Source organism: Dipodomys spectabilis, unplaced genomic scaffold (assembly GCF_019054845.1).
Source record: "Dipodomys spectabilis isolate Male_0828 unplaced genomic scaffold, ASM1905484v1 ptg000366l, whole genome shotgun sequence".
NCBI classification, from domain to species: domain Eukaryota; kingdom Metazoa; phylum Chordata; class Mammalia; order Rodentia; family Heteromyidae; genus Dipodomys; species Dipodomys spectabilis.
This window is the reverse complement of record NW_024871043.1, coordinates 604,386-624,312: the sequence shown is the minus strand read 5'-3', so window position 1 is coordinate 624,312 and position 19,927 is coordinate 604,386. Positions and strand designations below refer to the sequence as shown.

Below are 19,927 nucleotides of genomic sequence, written 5' to 3'. Positions count from 1 at the left end.
GAAAAGCTAAAAACAGAGCCCAGATCTTGAGTTCAAACCTGAATATAACACACACACACACACACACACACACACACACATTCACACACACACATACACACACACACGCATCCCAGAGAAACAGAGAAGAGACAGAGGCTGTTGGTTATATACCAAAGCTCTAACTCCTTTATTAACTCCACAAGTTCAACCCTAGGGTCAGGCCTGCAGATTCACATTCTCAGATCAGTTCTATGTCTTGCACTGTGTGCAGGGATTGGAGGAAAGCTTGGGAAGTTCAGGGGCTTCCCATTTTCCTTTGGACAAATCACCATGGACCAAATGGACCCTTGGCAGAGGTCTCCATACTAAATATCTGGGTAGACTCTGTGAGCCAAGTCTAAGAAACACTCATCCATCCATTCTTCCTCCTTTATTCCCTTGCCCTCATGGGCCTCCAAGCTAATAAAGGCCAGAATGGCTGTTGGGTCATTAACTTGGCACACATGATCCTTCTGAAAGCTCATTGTGCAAACAAGTACTTGTTTATTTTTTTCACCACTTTCCTTTACATATTGCAACTTCCTTTTCATTAGTATTTGGGTTGCGGGTGGCAGGTGGCAGAGGTGGAGGGATAAATATTTGCCCCAATCAAATATACATGGACTTACCACAAGGGTTTATTATAAGGATTAGATCTGTGAAAAGGAATGGCTGAAAATTGACACTGTCCCATGAATTCAACGGTCTGTGTATATTGCGATTGTTTATGGAGAAGCATTTGCATGAAGGAGAATCTTCTGGAAGCATTTACATGGGGTAGGATGGATTTGGGCAGGGGAGGGGTGGGGGTAGGGCCCTTCTTTCGCCACCTTTTGTGGTAAATTGCTTATCTTTCCTGGGAATCTAACCTGAGTCCGACCATAGCACCAATCACGAGTGGCCACATGGGTGGAAAATTCCCATAAAAAGCCCACAGCAGGCTGTATTCTCACAGCTCACAGGACAGAGAGGAAAGTTCTGGGTTCTTACCCCAAGGTAAGTCCTATTCTGAGCTACTGTGAGCTTCTTCTTCCTCCTTGGGAGATGACTCTCCTTACCTCCCTGGATCCGGGAGGACTGTGTGTTTCTGGAAAACAGAACAGAACCCAGGGAGGAGTGTGGGGCTTGGCCACAGTCGAGCACTTCTGGAATCATTGTCTGACTGGACTCAGCCTGGTTTCACACACCTGCTCTCCTCTGGGGTGGGGCGACATCTCTAGGAAGTATGATCCCTGTGCTCCCCCATCCCAGCTCTCTCCTGCCATGTCTTCCATGTCCCTTCCAGAAACAGATCGTCTGAAGTCCTGACACCCTTCTAGAACATTCTACAGCTTTGCTTGCTGTCAACGTCTTCCCCTTGGTAAGTCCCCTATTCCTGTAGTTGATCCACCTCATTGAAGGAAGTCATATCTGCTCTGAAGCAATGGAGCCCTTCAGGAAGGAAGTCCTTGGCTCCATTTTTGAGAACAGGGGTATGTGGGCTTAAGCAAACAACTTTGTGTTTTGGTGGTCTTAGGACTTGAACTCAGGGCCTGGGCTCTGTCCCTGAGCTTCTTTGTGTTCAAGGCTAGCATTCTACCAATTGAGCCACAGTGCCACTTGGGGGCTTTTTTTTGAGTAGTTCATTGAAGATAAGAATCTCACAAACTTTCCTGCCCAGCTGGCTTTGAGCCATGATCCTCAGATGTCAGCCTCCTGAGTAGCTAGGATTACAGGTGTGAGCTATCAGCGCCCGGCCTGAGCAAACTATTTAACCTACAACAGCTTGCTTACACATAAAAGCCAAGTAGCCTGATAAATCTTGCCTGGATTCATGAACTCTTGAACCTTTGCCTCATTAGAGTGAGGAGGTTAGAAGATGTTTTCTGTAGGATGGCACTGAGCCTTGCTTGTTGCAAGGTAGGTTAGAAGCTTGGGTGCAAATGTGCCACAGGGCCAGTGCTGAAGGCTGTGGGTTCTCATCCGACCCTTGCTCTGGAAGGTGAGCATGTGCCTCCTGCCTCTGTAGAGCATTTGTTTCCCTCTCGTGCAGCTGCATGGGGAGTGCGCACGCGCTGAAGTGACCTACAGCTCTCACCTTTTGGAAAGAACGATGATAGGCTCAGACCTCCTGTGGCTGGCCTTGGCCTCCTGCGTTCTGACCCTGGCATCTGAGGCGCTCCAAGGCGAGTACTAGTCTCACCTGGCATCTCGGGTGCCCACAAAGATGTGGGCAGGGGTGGTGGTGGAGAAGAACAGACAAGGTGTCTCAGGGCAGCAGGAGGAAGAGGCGGGTCCAAGGCAAAGATTCAGAGATAGAGATCAAGGAGAACTTGGAAAGCAGAAAGGGAACCTGGCGTCAGGCACTCTGAGTTCGGTTGGAAATTCCCTGGGAAAGCAGGGGAAGACAGTTTCCATGGTTTCCTGTGCCTGTGTCTGGTAGGGTCCCAGGCTGGAGATGCTGAGGAGGTCAAGCATCCAGGCTACTTGGTTTGGGCGAGTATTCTCTCCAACTCTGCATCGCAGTGCTGATCGGCAGAGTGGAAAAGCTTTATCCATCTCTCCGGTATCTCTCAGCACTCTATGAACTGGGCAGCTTAGTAACCCGACAAAGAAAGGATTTAGACCAAAGAGAGAGCACGTGTGAGCCCTGTGTGTATGGGGGAAGGGAGGCTTTGGAAGAACTCGGCTCCCAGCCTCCCATGAGAAGATACAGAGGTGTTTGGGATGTGATCCAAGACTAACAAAGGTAGCCATTGGTTACCGTAAGCCAAACATATTTTCCTTTGGTTTCCTTAAACCAAACAGCTGGGAAAATCGCTTTCTGAGAGGCTTCTGTGACGTGTCATAAGAACGGGATCCCACGGACCTTCTTTGTCCATTCAAGGCACCAGAATCAAACCACATAAACAGAACTAGGGTCAACTGGCTTACCTTGGATATGTTCTACTGGGCATTTTATACTAGTCACCCCACTGCATGCATCCCCTAGCAATCTTTAAGGCTTTAGTTCTCAAATGCAGCGTACACATACCAACAGGACTCCAGTCATGACAAGCTCTTTCGATGTGTGTGTGTGTGTGTGTGTGTGTGTGTGTGTGTGTGCATGCACCCACATACATGCACCACACCTGGGATTTGAACTTAGGATCTGGATGCTGTCCCTGAACTTTTTCACTCAAGGCTGTCAGTCTACAACTTGAGCTATAGCCCTATGTTTGGGCTTTTTGGGGGGCTAATTGGAGATAAAGAGTTTCACAGGCTATCCTGCCTAGGCTGGCTTTGTACCTTGATCCTCAGCTCTCAGCCTCTTGAATAGCTAGGGTTACAGGTGCAAGCTGCTGGCACCCAGCTACGTTCACCATTTTTTAATACTTGTTTATTTGTTTTCATACCTATGAAATACTATCATTTAGTGCACCATACCTATGTTGTCACTGACACCATTCTTTTAAGATAAAACCAATTTTTAAAGACAGTCTTTGAAAGAAACCTTGTAAGTCAATAAATAGGATAGGCAGACACCCAGGTTTAGAAATGGCACAATCAATCATAGGCATGGGGGTGTGGGAAACTAGTTCTCAGGGCGCTTTTGCAGGTGAGTCTCAGGAGAGCTCATGACCTGCTAAGGTTCCTGGACGACAGATGAAGAGCTGGATGAAACCCTTGGACCAGCCTGGCCACCTCATTTCATCCCTTGCCTGCCTCTTTATACATCACAGCCCCTAAAGTGCTCAAGGAACCAATCACAGATCAACTATCAGACATGGTCCTAGTCAACCAGTGTTTCCCCACTGCAGATGGCTTTGCCTCCCAATAGACATTTGGTAATGCCTGGAACCAACTTGGGGGTGGGGGTAGGGGCCGCTTCTGGCATCTGGTGGAGTGCTGGATGGTGGCCAGGAAGTCTGGTACATGTTCTATGTTCTGTTGTAAAGATGACTCCACCAGAAAGAAGGGCCCACTGGCACACCAACTGCGCAGGGTTGAGACATCTGGAGTTAGAACTGTATCGGCGAATTTGGGGACGTGTCTCAGGTTTCTGGGAATGGGAGGGGTTTAGGATTTCTTCATTTCAGTTTCGGTGCTTCCAAGGCAAGCTCTGGGACAACTTCTCATTTCTACTTTATTTATTCAAATAATGCTTGAGGGTTTTCCCAGGGGGCTTGCAGGACCTTTCAGGAATCACATATTGGTCAAACAGGGCAGGTAGGCGCCAATGGCTCACACTTATAATCCTAGCTATTCAGGAGGCCGAGACTTGAATATCCTAAAAAATAACCGAAAAATCCCATGAGGCTTCTAGCTCTGGTTGACCAGCAAAAGACCAGAAGTGGAGGACTGGTTCAAGTAGCAGAGCACCAGCCTTGAGTGAAAAAGCAAAGCGAGAGTGTGAGCACACACACACACACACACACACACACACACACACACACACACACACACAGAAGTGGTTCTGCCTTGCATGGTATCAGGGGCAATGGAGCATTGGACAGGGAAGTGGCCCTGACCTCAGTGCATTTAAATACCATACAAAGTCCTCACAAATGATCTGGTCCCCAGGCGCTGGTGTGTAATAGTGAATATTGTGTCTGTTAGCATCATTTGGTCCTTGGCACATCTAAAACAAGAGGAAGGATAGGGTGTAAAAATCCCAGAGGCTACGAGTCACCTAATAACCTCTTCTCAAGCACACTTCTTTCCATTTCTCAGATTACAGAAAACCCAGAGAAGCCAGTTCCTATAAGGTGGACTTGGTATGTGGAGACCCTGGCACTCCAGAAGCCAACCTCTGTTTTGACCCCTGCCAAAATTATACCCTGCTGGATGACCCGACTCGCAGCACACAGAACACAGAAGAATTAGAACTGTGTGATCGGGACATGCATGGCTGGTACCGCTTTGTGGGCGAAGGAGGAATCCGGATGTCGGAGACCTGCGTCCCAGTGTATCGATGCCAGACAGCCGCTCCCATGTGGCTGGATGGGCCCCACCCTGTCCTGGGCGATGGCATTGTCAACCGCACTGCCTGTGCCCACTGGAGCGAAAATTGCTGTTTCTGGCAGTCGGAGGTGCTGGTGAAGGCCTGCCCAGAAGGGTACCATGTGTACCGGTTGGAGGGCACCCCTGAATGCGCCCTGAGATACTGCACAGGTGAGCAATGACAGTGACTGACACCTACTGTAGTAAAGCGAGGATCTGAACCCAGGCACTCTACTCTGGGCCTCGATGGGCTTTGCTATGGTACTGCACCATCTCACACCATTACCATGGGAACCAGCCGAGCTAAGGTTTGGTGTGTGGTAAGCCTTGTAAAGGTGGTGGCTTGGGGGCCCAAAGCTTCACCCCAGATTGAGAAGCTGGAAGCCATAATCTGAGTTTAAGGCCTGGCCTTTAAACTGAGTTTAAGGTCTTTCACCCCCTTAGAAAAACTCTTGCACTCCAGTGGAATGAGAAGTTTGGACCTGGGCATCTCACCTCCACCCCGCTCTCCATCCTGACCCTCTTCCTTCATCCTTCATCCTCTAGATCCCTCCACCGTGCAGAGCTCATGTGAGAAGGAGTGTCGTCCTGAGGAAGAGTGCCTGGCTCAAGACGGCGTCTGGAGCTGTGTCTGCAGAAAGGATCTCAGTGACTCTGGTGAGCAGTTCTGGGGGCTGCTGGCTCCTCTCTTGAGTGGGCACAGCAGGGACAGGGGAGTCTTGGAGGGTAGGGGTCTGAGTCAGGGGTGAGGAATAAAGCTGAGGATGGGGAACATCCCACAGGTTCTCCAGTCTACAGTGCCACAAAGCCAGTGGGTTTGCAAAGATGAGAAAAGGTAGGAGCAGAGGAAAGGTAGAGGCCAGCCTCCGGACCACGGCTTCAGGAGATGGTTCAGGGAGGAGCAGGCTGGAACTAATGGGCAACACTGAAATAAAAGACAAGAACTCCACAAGTCTGAGAGTGGTGTTCAAGTATCTATAGAGTCTTCATCTATGACCACCGGGACAGGATGCCCATGAAGAACTCATTGGAGGGACATTGAGGGAATGTATGAATGTATGGATGAATACAACAGTCAACAACCTGGCTAGGGATGCTGGCTCTGCAGAAGAGCCACCTAGCTTTGACTCTAATACCTCAATGTTCAAGAAGAACATTAGCCAAGCCTGCACACAGGGTGCTTGGGAAATCTTGGAGCAGAAGCTGTGTGTAAATTCCTCCTGGGTCTCAGGTTCCTTTTAGTCTCCTGGTGGGTGTGGTGGTTTTTGCCAAAGGGCAAGGAAAACAAGCTGTGTCCTATGTCTCCACTTGATCCAACTCTTGGCTTTGCAGATGTTCACAATTTGCAGCCTCAGCTGGACTGTGGGGCTCAAGAGATCAAGGTGAAGCTGGATAAGTGTTTGCTGGGACCCCTGGGCTTTGGGGAGGAGATCATTGCCTACCTGAAAGACTGGAACTGCAGCAGCGTGATGCAGACAGAGGATGGAAACTGGGTGTCTACCACCAGCCCCGTCCAGGCTAGTGCCTGTGGGAATATTCTGGAGGTAAGGGTTGTTCATGCCACCGTTGCCAGAAGAGCCAGAGGCAGGCAAGTGGAACCTGTCTTAGTAGCTGTGAGATCATGGGCCAGTTACTTAACCTCTTTGGGTGTACTGCATATGAAGAGTCCAAGATGGATCTGACATGGCAGCTCCATCAATGTAAGCTGGGATTTTGATGAACTTTACTTAGGGAAGATGTGGGAGGAGCACACAGAGAAGTGATCATGGAGGTCCTTGATTCCTCTCCAGGGTCAGTCATCTATTATTCTCATTTTTATTCTGGGTTCCTCCTGGTTTTATTCTGGAGAAGTCTCCTTCATCTCCTCCTCCAGAAAGCAGGGTGGCTGCTTTTTTTTTTCCCCCTCTGGAAGTGTCTTGCACTGGTCAGTCTGGACCATGATCCTCCTATTAACACTTCCTAAGTAGTTGAGATGACAGGTGCACATTGCATGAGAACCAGCTTTGTCTGTTAAGATGGGGCCTTGTGAACTTTTGTTGCCCAGACTCTCTTCAAACTGAGCTCCTTCTGATTTCCACCTCCAGAGTAGCTAAGATTATCAGCATTTGCCTCTGGAATCAGAGAGATCTGAGTTCGATATCTACCCACCCATCATTCTTTTTTTTTTTTTAATACCAAAGAGAAATGGAACCCATGCCATTTACAAGAACACCCTCTCCTTGGCCAATGATTTTATCATCAGGGACTTTTTCATCAACATCAACTTCCAGTGTGCCTACCCCTTGGATATGAGGGTCAGCCTCCAAACTGCGCTTCAGCCCATTGTGAGGTATGGCGTTGACCTTGCCCTTTGACCTATACCCCAACTCCCGGTCACACTCCCAGTACAGTTTCTCCTGTATCTCATTTGAGAGTGTCTACTTGTTCCATTATTTATTCCACAAACATTTGTGGATGGTTCATGAAGGACAGTCCATGTAAACCAAAGCACGTGTGGAATGCTTTGGGATTAAGATTCTGGAAGTCGTCCTGCAGAAGGAAGCATTACTCATAAGAAAACACAGATTGAGTTTGTTCATCTTGAGAGAGAAAAGCATTCAACCGCTAATTATAGTAGTAATGATTTATGAACAAGGTGCATGCTATGTAGGAGAAACATGGTGTGCACTGAGTGAGGGTATCGATGTCCCAGCCTTCATCTGATGGAGTGGAGAAGGTGGGAGGCTGGGGAGATGTTGCAGCAGACTTGAGGTCTAAGTGGAGACCACCTTTGACTGAGTACACTAGAAGTAGAACTAAGCAACACCTTGGGTAAGATTTGATCTAGGTGGGACCTTTGTCTATTTCACTCACCAGTGAGCCCCTGTGCCAGGAAGGAGGCCCATGGAAGTCAGGTCTCTGGCATTCCTAGGCTTGCCTGGGGAGTTTTCTGAGCTGTCAGAAACCCACAATGCCTGTCCCATTCCCTCACCACCTCCTGGATATACAGAAAGACAGGATCAAAAGGGTTAGATCAGTTAGACTGAGTTTAGAGGTTTTCAAATTGTATCCTGTTGGGATCCATAGTTCATAAAGACCAAATGAAAGTCACTCATCCTGTTCAAATGGACGTCTGTGTGTGTGTGTGTGTGTGTGTGTGTGTGTGTGTGTGTTGGTTTTTGAACTGAGGGATTGTGTGTTCTTCCTGAGCTTTTTTGCTCAAGGCTAACACTCTACCACTTGAGCCACACCTCCACTTCCAGCTTTTTGGTGATTGATTGGAGATAAGAGTCTAACCAACTTTCCTGCCTGGCCTAGCTTTGAACCACCATCCTTAGATCTCAACCTCCTGAGTAGCTTGGATTAGAGAGACCTGAGCCATTGGTGCCCAGCTTCAAATGTGGCTTTTAATTGAAGATGATGTGGTGAAGAGAAGGGATTTGAGGTTGAAAATTGTAAATCCCTAGAATTGGTCCCAATAATAAGATGGTGGTGACATGCTTCAACCCCTGGGCTTTGAGTGAGGGATAGATGTGACCTGCCCTGTGGGGGGAAATCAGTGGAAGACTCATCAGTTTGTCAGGTTTAGCCCCTAGAAACTGGTAAATGCTCTGTGTGCATGGATGGTCGAATTGCTTTAAGGGCAGAGGTGTGCCTTGCTACAAGCATAGGACTTGATTTCTGTTGCTCTTCTTTTGCTCAAAACCTGACGTGTGCCCCTCTTGTACTTTCCCTGTCTCAGTTCCCTGAATGTCAGTGTGGATGGGGCGGGAGAGTTCACAGTCAGGATGGCTCTCTTCCAAGACCAGAACTACATGGTTCCTTACGAAGGGATCAAAGTGGTGCTGCCAGTGGAATCCATGCTATACGTGGGCGCCATCTTGGAGCAAGGTGACACCTCCAGGTTTAACCTGTTGTTGAGGAACTGCTATGCCACTCCCACAGAAGACAAGGATGACCCTGTGAAGTATTTCATTATCCGAAACAGGTGACTCTCCGCCTTAGCTTTTGACCTTAGTAAAATTGGGGGGAGGGGGGAAATGTTCATATCATCCATGTCTGACAGTTGGTTAAGCTGACTTACCTCATATTGTAACCATACCTTTTGATCCAAGAATGTCACAGGAATGGCGCATTAAACTCAATGTATTCATTCAAGTAAGGTGAACAGGGTTAAGAAATGTCAGTTATTTTCATTTCGATATTCTATTTGGTGGGAGGTGCTACTGGGACTTGAACTCCAGACCTGTGCTTGCTACTAGCTGGCACTCAAGCCATTCCACCAGTCTTTTGTTTGTTTGTTTGTTTGCATTTCTCCCTGGTCAGTCTAGACCATGATCCTCATATTTACACTTCCTGAGTAGTTGAGATGACAGGTGCACATTGCATGAGAACCAGCTTTGTCTGTTAAGATGGGGCCTTGTGAACTTTTGTTGCCCATACTCTCTTCAAACTGAGCTCCTTCTGATTTCTACCTCCAGAGTAGCTAAGATTAGAAGCATGTACCTGAATATGCATTGGCATTTTCAGTGTCCTCCACAACTTTGGCAATACAATCAGGTTTCAAATACAGCTCAATTAAGTAATGATGGGCTATTCTACAGGGCATTAGCATTGACCAACATGAAAATGATATGACAAATATTTATGGTACAGATATCACTTTAACACCTTTACTAACAAAAACAAAGGAAAATGCATATTTATAGATCATGCTTAAAATCATAGTAACAGCACTGGATAATATTTATCATGGAGCTTTGCTGTGTGCTGAGCTCTGTGGTAGGTAAGCAATATACACAGAGTCTTATTAAATGCTCACATCAATGCTGCAAGGTGAGTATTCACTTTACAGATAAGAATATTGAGGCTTGAGCTGGGCACCAGTGGCTCATGCCTGTAATCCTAGCTACTCAGGATATTGAGATCTGAGGAGTGCATTTCTGAAGCCAGCCCAGGCAGGAAAGTCTATGAGACTCTTATTGCCAATGAACCACCAGAAAACTGGAAGTAGAGCTGTGGCTCAAGTGGTAAAGCACTTGCCTTGAACACAAATGCGCAGGGACAAGTGCTCAGGCCCTGAGTTCGAGCCCTCAAACTGACACAAAATAAAAAAGAAACATGGAGGCTCAGTCAGGTTAATCAACCTGCCAGAAACCCCCCTTAGCTAGGTTAGGTTAGCCTGGAACTTCAAAGCATTACAGCACGTGGGCTGACAAAATAGACACAGAGGAGTAAAGTCTACTCTACCATGATGACAGGCTACCCAGCAGTGTGGCTCATGAGGGCTCACCAAAGTGATGTTGCTGTGGAAGTTACACCTTCACCTTTCCACCTTCCCAGCTGCCCAAATCAACATGATTCCACTATCAGCGTGGTGGAAAATGGCATTTCCGCGCAAAGCCGGTTCTCCGTCCAGATGTTCATGTTTGCTGGAAATCACGACCTTGTTTACCTGCATTGTGAGGTCCACCTCTGCGATTCCCTCCAAGAACAGTGCCAGCCCGTGAGTATCTCTTTGGATTGGGTTATTCTGAGCCTGGCACGAGGCTTGGCACCCAAGAAGCTCTCCCTCTTTCCCCTCCCTCCCCCCGCCTCTCTCTCTCTATATGGGATTTTAGATGGAGAGAAAGATGGATGGGTGATGGATGAATGGATGGATAGATAGAAGGAGGTATGTTGGTTGGTTGGGTGGATTCTGGAAGAGATGAGAAGACAGATGGGTGGATGGAACTATGTGAGGGTAGAGGGAGAGGAGAAGGAAGGGTGGATAGATAAATTTTAAACCCTCTTTCCCCCACAACCCATTTATTGAGCACTTCTTGTGTCTCCAGGAGGTAGATCAGTTTTCTTTGGCACAAGACATTTGTGTGTGTGTGCAGGGGGGGGAGGGAAGGGGGGAGGATGGTGCGCATGCCAGTATTGGAACTCAGGGCCTAGGTGCTGACCTTAGCTTTTTCATTCAAAGTCGGGACTTTACTGCTTGAGCCACAGCTCTGCTTCCAGTTTTTTTTTTTTTTTGTCATAAATTGGAAATAAGAGTCTCATGGATTTTTCTGCCCAAGCTAACTTTGAACCATGATCCTTAGATCTCAACTCCTCAGAAGCTAGCATTTCAGGCGTGAGCCAATGGCACCGGGCATTTTGCTGAATGATTATAATAACACAAGCTGACCATTCCTGACCCCAGAAAAATCTGAAAATCCCAAAGGGTCTGAAGTTGGAAACTTTTTGAGCCCCAAATGTCTAGCGTTTGATCCCAGCACTCAGGAGGCTGAGCCCGGAAAACCAACAAGTTAGGTTGTCGAGTGAGTTTGAGGTCAGCCTGAGCATAGTGAAAGCCTGTCTCAAAAAATAAAAAGAAGTTTGGGATTTGGGAGCATCCAGAAAAATCCCTGAGAGGCTCTGATGTCCCAATTGACCAGCAAAAAGCTGGAGATGAAGGCATGGCTCAAGTGGTAGAAAGACTATCAGTCTTCAGGAAAAAAAAATCAAGCAAGAGTGACAGACCTTGCATTCAAGCCCCAGTACTGGCACAAACAAACAAACAAAAAGAGAGAAGAGAAGGAGAGAAAAGAAAAGGAAATCACAGCATCAGACTGTGGGCCGCTGTGGTGGATGGGCCCAAATCATAGGCCCAGGGGGCCATGACCTCACTGTCTGCATAGGAACCGTGCATTTCAATCTTTTGAGTCATGCTTTTATTTTAATTTTCCTCTCATTATGTTCCACATTTATGAAGTTAGCGAAACCTCAGAACACTATAGAGTTTTAAAGAGTCTCATGAAAAGAAGCTCCAAGGGGGTGGGTCACTCTAACTTAACTCTTCACTAGGAAGAAAAATAACATTTGAATAAGGATATTTACATTATGTTTATAAAGATTGCAAAGTGACCATTCTTCAGTGTGTAAAATCTAATTTCTTTTGGGGATCTTGTGCCAGCCAAGCTAATAAGATATTCTTCCTAATAGCATCATTTTTTGGTTCTAATTTAGTCCTAAAACATCTTGTCTTCTATTGCAATAACATTATTTCATATATGAACTCTCTAATATAATTTCTTATTATGTAAGCCAACCCTCTTAGATATAACTGTATTGTACTAAGTAACATGAATATTTAGAGGTTTAGTTCTTCTCTTTTTCATAATTTTTGAAAGGGCTATTCTGGATCTCATCTTCCCTCCAAATATTAGTGATGTCCATTTAGGAATCTACGTCTTTGTGTGTGCATGTGCGTGTGTATGTGTGTGTGTGTGTGTGTGTGTGTACTTGAACTGAGTGTATTTCAATCTTGATATGAGAATCTTTGTTTGTTTTTCTAAATCTCCCAGTTCTGCTCAAGAAGTCAACTCCGGAGTGAAGTGGCGGCCATCGACCTAGCCCAGGTTCTAGACTTGGGACCCATCACTAGGACAGGTATGTGTCTGCATCCTGGTGACTAGCCCAGCTGTCCAAGAGCTAACAGCCACAGATGCCTGAGGCCACCAATGCCAACCACACATGTGTGTGTATGTGTGCATGTGCACACATGCACATGCAAGTGCATGTATGCATGTGGGTGTTCAGGTCCTGGCTCTTGAATTCAGGACCTGGGCACTCCCCTTTAGCTTTTTTGCTCAAGGCTGGTGCTCTACCACTTACTTGAGCCACACTTCCCACTTCTGGCTTTTTGGTGATTAGTTGTTGATCAGAATCTCTCAGGGTTCTCTGCATGGGCTGGCTTTGAACTGTCACCCCTCAGATCTCAGCCTCCTGAGTAGCCAGGATTACAGTCCTGAGCTGCCAGCACCTGGCTACTCAGGGCTTTCTACCTCTAGTCTAGCCACATGTGGTGAATCTATCCCATTATGAAGGAGAATTACATTTCCATTTGTCAGGGACCTCCCTTATGCCAGAGACTAGGCTGAGCCCCACCATTTTCTGGCTTAGTTAATCTTCCTACAACTGAGCCCATTTTACAGAAGAGAAATCAAGACTCACTGAGGCAAAAAAGACTCCGCTAAGATTCCCTCCACCCCCACCCTGGGCATGCATGATGAGAGTTTGGATTGAACCTCACTCAGTCTGATTCCAAGCATGGGGCCTTCTAACTGCACCTCCTCCCCGTCCCTATAACTCAGGGCCTGTGGGTGAAGTCTACACCCCAACCCCTGCATAAATACACCATGATTTTCTGACAAGTAATGGCATTTTCCAAAATGCAACTACAATCTTTCAGAGATACAACCTAGAGGCCTCTCTCCAGTTGCTTCAGACCATCATCCATCCTTCAAATGGGGTCGTGGGATTGTCATGGTTTTGATTTCCATTAGAATGGAGAAGTCCAGACACCCAAAAAGAATGCAATGTTTAATCGTCACAGAACCACGTTATCTTTATGTTTGACATTGGACCAAACCCCTTTCCAGGAGCCATAGTCTGGCTCACACAGGAGGTACTGCCCCAAGTTGTTCTGCACCTTTATTGACCCCTCAACTGTGGGGTCACAGGATTACTAGGAGAGGATGGGAGCCAGCAAGTTCCTCTTTGAAACTGGACATACTAGGGTTCAAAACTCAGTGCTGACTGGGAAGGTCCACCTAGCAAGTTCTTCAACATTGCCTAGGTCTTCTCATCAGTCAGATGCGCAAGCAGATACTTGCTTCACAAGGAAGGCTAAATTTAAAATGCAGGAAAATCTAGGCACTGATGGTTCATGCCTGTAATCCTAACTACTCAGGAGTCTGAGATCTGAGGATCGTGGTTCAAAGCTAACCAGGGCAGGAACGTCCCTGAGACTCTTATCTCCAATGAATCTCAGAAAAAACCAGAAGTGGAGCTGTGGCTCAAGGCGTAGAATGTTAGCCTTGAACAAAAGGAGCTCAGGAACAGCGACAGGCCTAGAGTTCAAGCTTCAGGACTAGCAACATAAAAACAAACCAACCAACAAATAAATAAATCAAATGCATGGAATGCATTTAGGAAGACATCTGTTAAGCTGGATACCAGTGGCTCATGCCTGTAGTCTAAGCTACTCAGGAGGCTGAGATCTGGAGTTAGCCTGGAAGAAAAGTCCGCCAAAATAATCAGCAAAAAGCCAGACTGAAGGTGTGAATAAAATAGTAGAGAGTCAGTCAAGCCAGCCAGCCAAGTGATTGTGCAAGACCCTGAATTCAAGCTCTGGTACTGGCAAAAAAAAAAAAAAAAAGAGTAATACTAACTATCAAATATACAACTATCAAATAACAGAGGTGGCCACCATGTGGGTTGCCAGGGGTTGTGATGACTAGGTACAGGAAATTTTGGAGTAGTCACAACCCCAGTGCTACAACTGCCCTGCACCATTAGGGGATTCTCACGGCAATCTCTTTCACAGGTGCCCAGACCCTTGGCGTCATGAGCGGAGCCCCTAGCATGGCAGGTACGTGCCTTTCCTGGAATCCTCCTGGCTCTCTCCTCTTCCTCTTCTCAACCTTCCCAGTTCACACTTATGTGCCAAGCCCTGTACTAGGAACTATGGATGCTAAACGCAGACTCAAGACTAGCTCTGCAGTCGATCAGAGGGCACAGTCCCCGAACACCAAGAATATATTGCTTGTGCTGTATCAGGCACTGTTCAAGTATTGAATGTACAATGGTAAGATCAGGTGCCTGCCCTCACGCGGCTTATGATTTGCAGTGGAAACAGAAAATCCAAGTGAACAGGCTAATTTAGAAATAAGACAGCATGATCGAAAATTACCAGTATTAACAATACTATCTTAAATATTGGTTGAATGCTTATTTCTCTTGTACATAAAATGAAATTTAGAGACAAACAATCCAGGGCTAATGGAATGGCACCATTAAGACTGCGATCCAGGCTTTTTCCAGCATACCCCTTCATCATCTGCAGGATGTGGCCACCATTTTTATGGTCCAAGATGGCAGCCAGAAAGCCAGCCTTCTCATCTAGGCAACAAGACAGAGGAACTTGGAGATTGATGAGCGTTAAGGAACATTCTGGAAACTGGCACCTCATACCTCCACTTCCTCTTCCATGACCAGTGCATAGACAGTCACATGGCCAAACCTGGCAACTATGGATGCTGAAAAGTGTTATCATTAGCCTGGATGGCCACCTGCCAGTCAACATTGGATGGTTTTATTATCAGAGTAGGAAGGAGGAGTGAGTATCAGCATGGGTTTAGAAGAAGTTCATAAGAAATGATAGTACCCAAATGAAAGAAAAAGTGAACCAGATATTGGCAAACACTAGGGAAATGGAGAGAGCAACAGTTCATTGCCAAAATGAGATATGACTTGATCAAACAAGTGGGAAGCTGATAGATAGTACAGAAAAAGTATACGCAACACTAACAAACTACATTGGAAAAGGTCCAGAGAAAATTTGATCAGGTCAGTAACATCTGAATAGAGGTGTGTGTGTGTATGTGTGTGTGTGTGTGTGTGTGTGTGTGTGCGCGCGCGTGTGTGCCAGGACTGAGGTTTGAACTCAGGACCTGGGCACTGTCCTTTAGCTTGCTTGGTCAAGGCTGTCATTCTTTGATCCTCAGATCTCACCCTCATCAGTAGACAGGATTGTAGGCATGAGGTTCTGTTACCTAGCTTTGAAGAGTTTTGATAAATGATGTGGTTTAACAGGCAGATAAACAGAAGATAACTATTTGGGACAAAGTAGAAAACATGCTTTAAGATTCTACTACCCAACCCAAAAGTTCACTATTAATGAACTCAGACATGAAGAACTTCTTTCCATCTAGCTAGACAGCCATCTAAACATCTCCCAGAGGAATCCAAGACATCCTCTGTATGCAGAATAGCATTCAGACCATGCTCATGAAAAGACAGAGGACAGAGTAAAAACACCTTGAAGTCAGAGACCTTAAATCCCATTTGTGTTACCAGTCCCTCAGGGGACTCTTCCACCAGTGGAGTTTAACCAACTAATTTTTTGGGTGGGTTTTGCTTGGATCCTTCTGGCCACAAGAAGGAAAATCACCCCAAGAGGGAGTCGTGGTCTCTATCATTTGCTATCTCCCTCAATCTCTTCTGAGGTTTCAGAAAAACATCATTGAATATCACCTGGGAGCCTGTAGCTTCTGCAAGTAATCCTAGCTACTCAAGAATCTAAGATCTAAGGATTGTGTTTCAAAGCCAGTCTGGGCAGGAAAGTCCATGAGACTCTTTTCTCCAATTAACCAGGAATAATGATGATGTTGTTGTTGTTGTTGATGATGATGATGGTGGTGGTGGTGGTGGTGGTGGTGGTGATAGTGATGTTGGCAGTGGAGCTGTGGCTCAAGTGGTAGCTCCCCAGCTTTGAGTGGAAAACCTAAGGGACAGAGCCCAGGCCCTGAGTTCAAATTTGGGAGTATGGGAGAGGGTCCACGTGTTTCTTCAAAATCCCTAGTACAACACAATCATCACCCAATGCTGCATTTCTGTATACTGAGTACACTGTGAGATACAAATAAGGCATGACCCCAGCATGATCTTAGAGCCTATTTTTCAAAACCAACACATAGATAGTGCCTACTATAAGCTAGGCACTGTTCTAAACATTTCACATAGCTTTACTCCTTTAAGCTTTACAAACTCCGGCAAAGTAACAGTTTCTGTTAATATTTCTGCTTTGCATATAGGGAAACCAAGGCATGTAAAAGTTTTCTTGTTGTTGTTACTGCTTGCTTGGTTTTTAAAAAAATCTTATTTGGCACTGACCAGCTTAGTTATAGATCTAAGATTCTAAGGCACTTGGGCCTCAGTAGCAGTACTTTTTAACCCAATGTCTTCTGGCTTCTTTAGAGTTGGCCAGTAGAAGTAATGCTAGCTGCTGTAACAAAAACCAACAACCACCAAGTCCTCTCTGCTTTTACACATATGATTTATTGGGAGGAGGAGGGGCTGCATTTCTGATGTAGTTGTTGAGAACTCAGGCTCCTGCTCCCTTCTGGTAACTTCTGGAAACTCCTTTATCCCTGGCTTTCTTATTCTGGATGGTGGCTGAGGGAGTAGGCAGGATCAGCCCTCAAATGTCATCTGTGACTTCTACTCACATTTAATTGGCTAGATGTGGCCTGGAAAGGAGACTGGGGGAAACAAAATTGCCTTCCTATATGCCTGGTACAACGTGGAAAAAGTGGCTAGTGATTGGATAGCTTTGCCTCTACCATATCACTTGCCTTGTAACCCAGATCATGTGTGAGGATGTCGTCTTTGTCATCTGTGCAGCAGAATGACAATGAACCAAACTCATGTTTGCTGCCAAGTCCCAAAGCCCCACTCCTGACTGTCCTGTCTTTTGCATTTCAGGATTCCTGGCAGCCTGGCCTGGCCTCCTCCTGCCTGTCCTCCTGGTTTGGCTGTTCTGAGAACCTGGCAGGGCATCTGGCCTTGAAGTCTTTGCTTTTCCCTTCCTAGCAATGTCTACCATTCACTTTCAGCACAGCTGGGTTGCTCACACATTACAGGGGCAGACTCAAGCCTGGCCTAGGTTTGGGGGGAAAAGAAGAGCGTGTTCACTTCCTTTAATGTAGGAGAACGTCTTGTTTTCCTCATTGTGGAAGCTGGTTCTGGACTGGCTGTATCCTCTTCTCATTCATCTGTGGGACTTGGAAAGCAAATCCTGTGGCTCCTGCCTTTCCTAGAAATATTGAGTAGGTTGATGACTCCTAGAAAGATGTGTCCTGTTGTGGTGGGGGTGATCCTTTACACGTGTCTTCCCTCCTGGCTGCTGATGAACCGCATACATTGACCCTTGCTTGGCCTCTGTGTCCTCTGATGCGTTTCCATCCTGGTCTCACCAGTCGCCATGGGAACAGCTAAGAGGAGACACTTTGGGAACTCTCAAAGGGAAGACTGGTCCCTTAGCTCCCTGCCTCCGATCCAACACCAGTGATTGGCTTAGAAGTATGCACACTGCTACCCTGGGGACCTGGAAGCCAGAGGAATGGCTTGATTTTGATGTAGAGATTTCATGACTCCAGGGAGCAGCTCTTCATGTAAGAGCGGTGCACTTGCGCCGCTAATTATATCAAGAGTCTGCTATTATATCAGGAGTCCTGGCCGTCAATGATGCAGAAAAGGATCCTGGTGTGCAGACCTAGCACAAAGCATGGGGGATGGGTGGTCATCTCCCTGGATGACCTGTGTTTGGGCAGCAATCTCAAAGATGCCACCAACAGCAGACCCCTCAAGATGGCCTCAGGAAGCAGGGTCAGGATCCCTGGCTGTGGAGCCTGTTTGGTACGCGATCGCTTGGCTGTGAGAAATAGAAACTCTTAATAACTGAAGCAAAGGGGAATCAATGCTAGGGAGACCGAGCATGAAGATCGAGGATGGGAGAAAACACCCCGAGGCTACGAGACGCCCACATTTGTTTACCTTTCCATCTGTCACTCTTCCGGAACCATTACCTCTACCTCTGCTCATCTCTCCGGAGCTATTTTTCTTTCTTGTTCATCCCTTGATTGAATAGGAACATTCCAGTTGCCCATCTCTTCTCATTTAAGAACCAGACAGGCACCAATCGCTCACGCCTGTCATCCTAGCTACTCAGGAAGCTGAGATTTGAGAATTAGAGTTCAAAGCCAGCCTGGACAGGCAAGTCCGTGAGACTGTTAGCTGCCATTAACTACCACCAAAACTAACTAACTAACTAAAGCCAAAAGTAAAGCTGTGACTTAAGTGGTAGAGCATTGGCCTTGAGCACAAAAGCTCAGGGACAGTGCCTAGGTCCTGAGTTCAAGCCCCAGAAGAGGCACACACACACACACACACACACACACACACACACACACACACACACACACACACACACACACACACACACACACACAGAACCAGCACAGGTTGACATTCAGATTTCCCAAGGGAGAGGGAGGGTGCTCTGGTCCTCTGCTTAGATCAGAGTGCTTCTCAAGTCTATTTGTTTGAAGCCAGGTGACTGGGGTCAGCTAGTCCAAACAGATGACAGGGCAGACCCCATAGCCAGGTCTCAAACAAACAGGTCTCCTAAACTGTATTGTCATGTTCTAAAGGAATAGCTGAATGTCAGGAGCAAAGGAGCGTTTCTCACTTGGACAAATACAGGCCAAGTTCGAATATGAAGCAGGAATGCTGAGCTGGATCTCAGACATGCATTCCCATGCCAGTCTTACAGAAGGCTGAGTTCTTGCCCCTTTAGTCTCCAGCTTCTGTGGCTTCAAGAGAGATTGGTTGAGTCGGGCACCGGTGGCTCACGCCTGTAATCCTAGCTACTCAGGAGGTTGAGATCTGAGGATCGAGATTCAAAGCCCAGGCAGGAAAGTCCGTGAGACTCTTATCTCCAATAAACCACTAGAAAACCAGATGTGGAGCTGTGGCTCAAGTGGTAGAGCACTTGCCTTGAGCTGAAGAGCTGAGGGACAGCGCCCAAGCCCTGAGTTCAAGCCCCACAATGGACAAAAAAAAAAAAGAAAGAAAGAAAGAAGGGTTGGTTGGTTGGGAATCTGAACATGTGTGTGTATGTGTGTATGCGTGTGTGTGTGTGTGTGTGTGTGTGTGTGTGTGTTTTCACTGAAGAAGCTTGTAATAGAACCAGTACATAAGAGGAAGGCAAATGGAAAGATCCTCAAGCAGTTACTGTTTAATGGCAAGAAGGGAGATTTCCTTTTTAAAAATCCAAGCCTAGCAGGCAAAGAACCAGAACCACAAATATAGGACATTTATTTGAAGACCAAGCCAAAGGCTAGATTCTAGGAGCCTCTAATTTTAAGAACCTTACAGGTTGACTGGGTTGGTAGGGAAGGTGGAGGGAGGGTGTCTTGTTTGCATGGATTTTGTGATGGTGTCTAAACCCGGCTCTAGTTCACTGAGAGGAGCTTCAGTTCTAAAGAGTACAATCTCTGGATCCTGGACCCCAGGTGCCATTGTACAACTTTCCCCCTTCCTTTTGTGCTAAAGAGAATTGCTCCCCAAACAACTCCACAGGCTTGCTAGA

The 19,927-nt window shown here is 46.6% G+C and overlaps 1 protein-coding gene across 2 annotated transcripts; it reads left to right on the top strand.

Annotated features, from left to right (window-relative positions):
• The first annotated feature begins 985 nt into the window (after positions 1-985).
• Positions 986-17,712, top strand: Gp2 (glycoprotein 2). 2 transcript variants are annotated; one of them, XM_042666881.1, is made up of 12 exons: positions 986-1,017; positions 1,307-1,381; positions 2,054-2,186; positions 4,714-5,154; positions 5,530-5,640; positions 6,316-6,527; positions 7,164-7,312; positions 8,705-8,950; positions 10,306-10,468; positions 12,297-12,381; positions 14,321-14,365; positions 17,260-17,712. In XM_042666881.1, the coding sequence occupies exons 3-12, from the start codon at positions 2,114-2,116 to the stop codon at positions 17,316-17,318; spliced, it is 1,584 nt and encodes a 527-aa protein (XP_042522815.1). In that variant the 5' UTR covers positions 986-1,017; positions 1,307-1,381; positions 2,054-2,113; the 3' UTR covers positions 17,319-17,712. The 2 variants fall into 2 exon arrangements, with proteins under 2 accessions (XP_042522815.1, XP_042522814.1); XM_042666880.1 differs by having other exon boundaries at positions 17,257-17,712.
• Positions 17,713-19,927: the final 2,215 nt, after the last annotated feature.

What these genes read in the sequence shown, in the direction of transcription:
- Gp2 (XM_042666880.1), top strand. Translation starts at nt 2,114, where the DNA reads ATGATAGGCTCAGACCTCCTGTGGCTGGCCTTGGCCTCCTGCGTTCTG. An exon ending in CGCCCTGAGATACTGCACAG is followed by an intron (nt 5,155 to 5,529) that starts GTGAGCAATGAC and finishes TTCATCCTCTAG; the next exon opens with ATCCCTCCACCGTGCAGAGC. An exon ending in TATTTCATTATCCGAAACAG is followed by an intron (nt 8,951 to 10,305) that starts GTGACTCTCCGC and finishes CCACCTTCCCAG; the next exon opens with CTGCCCAAATCAACATGATT.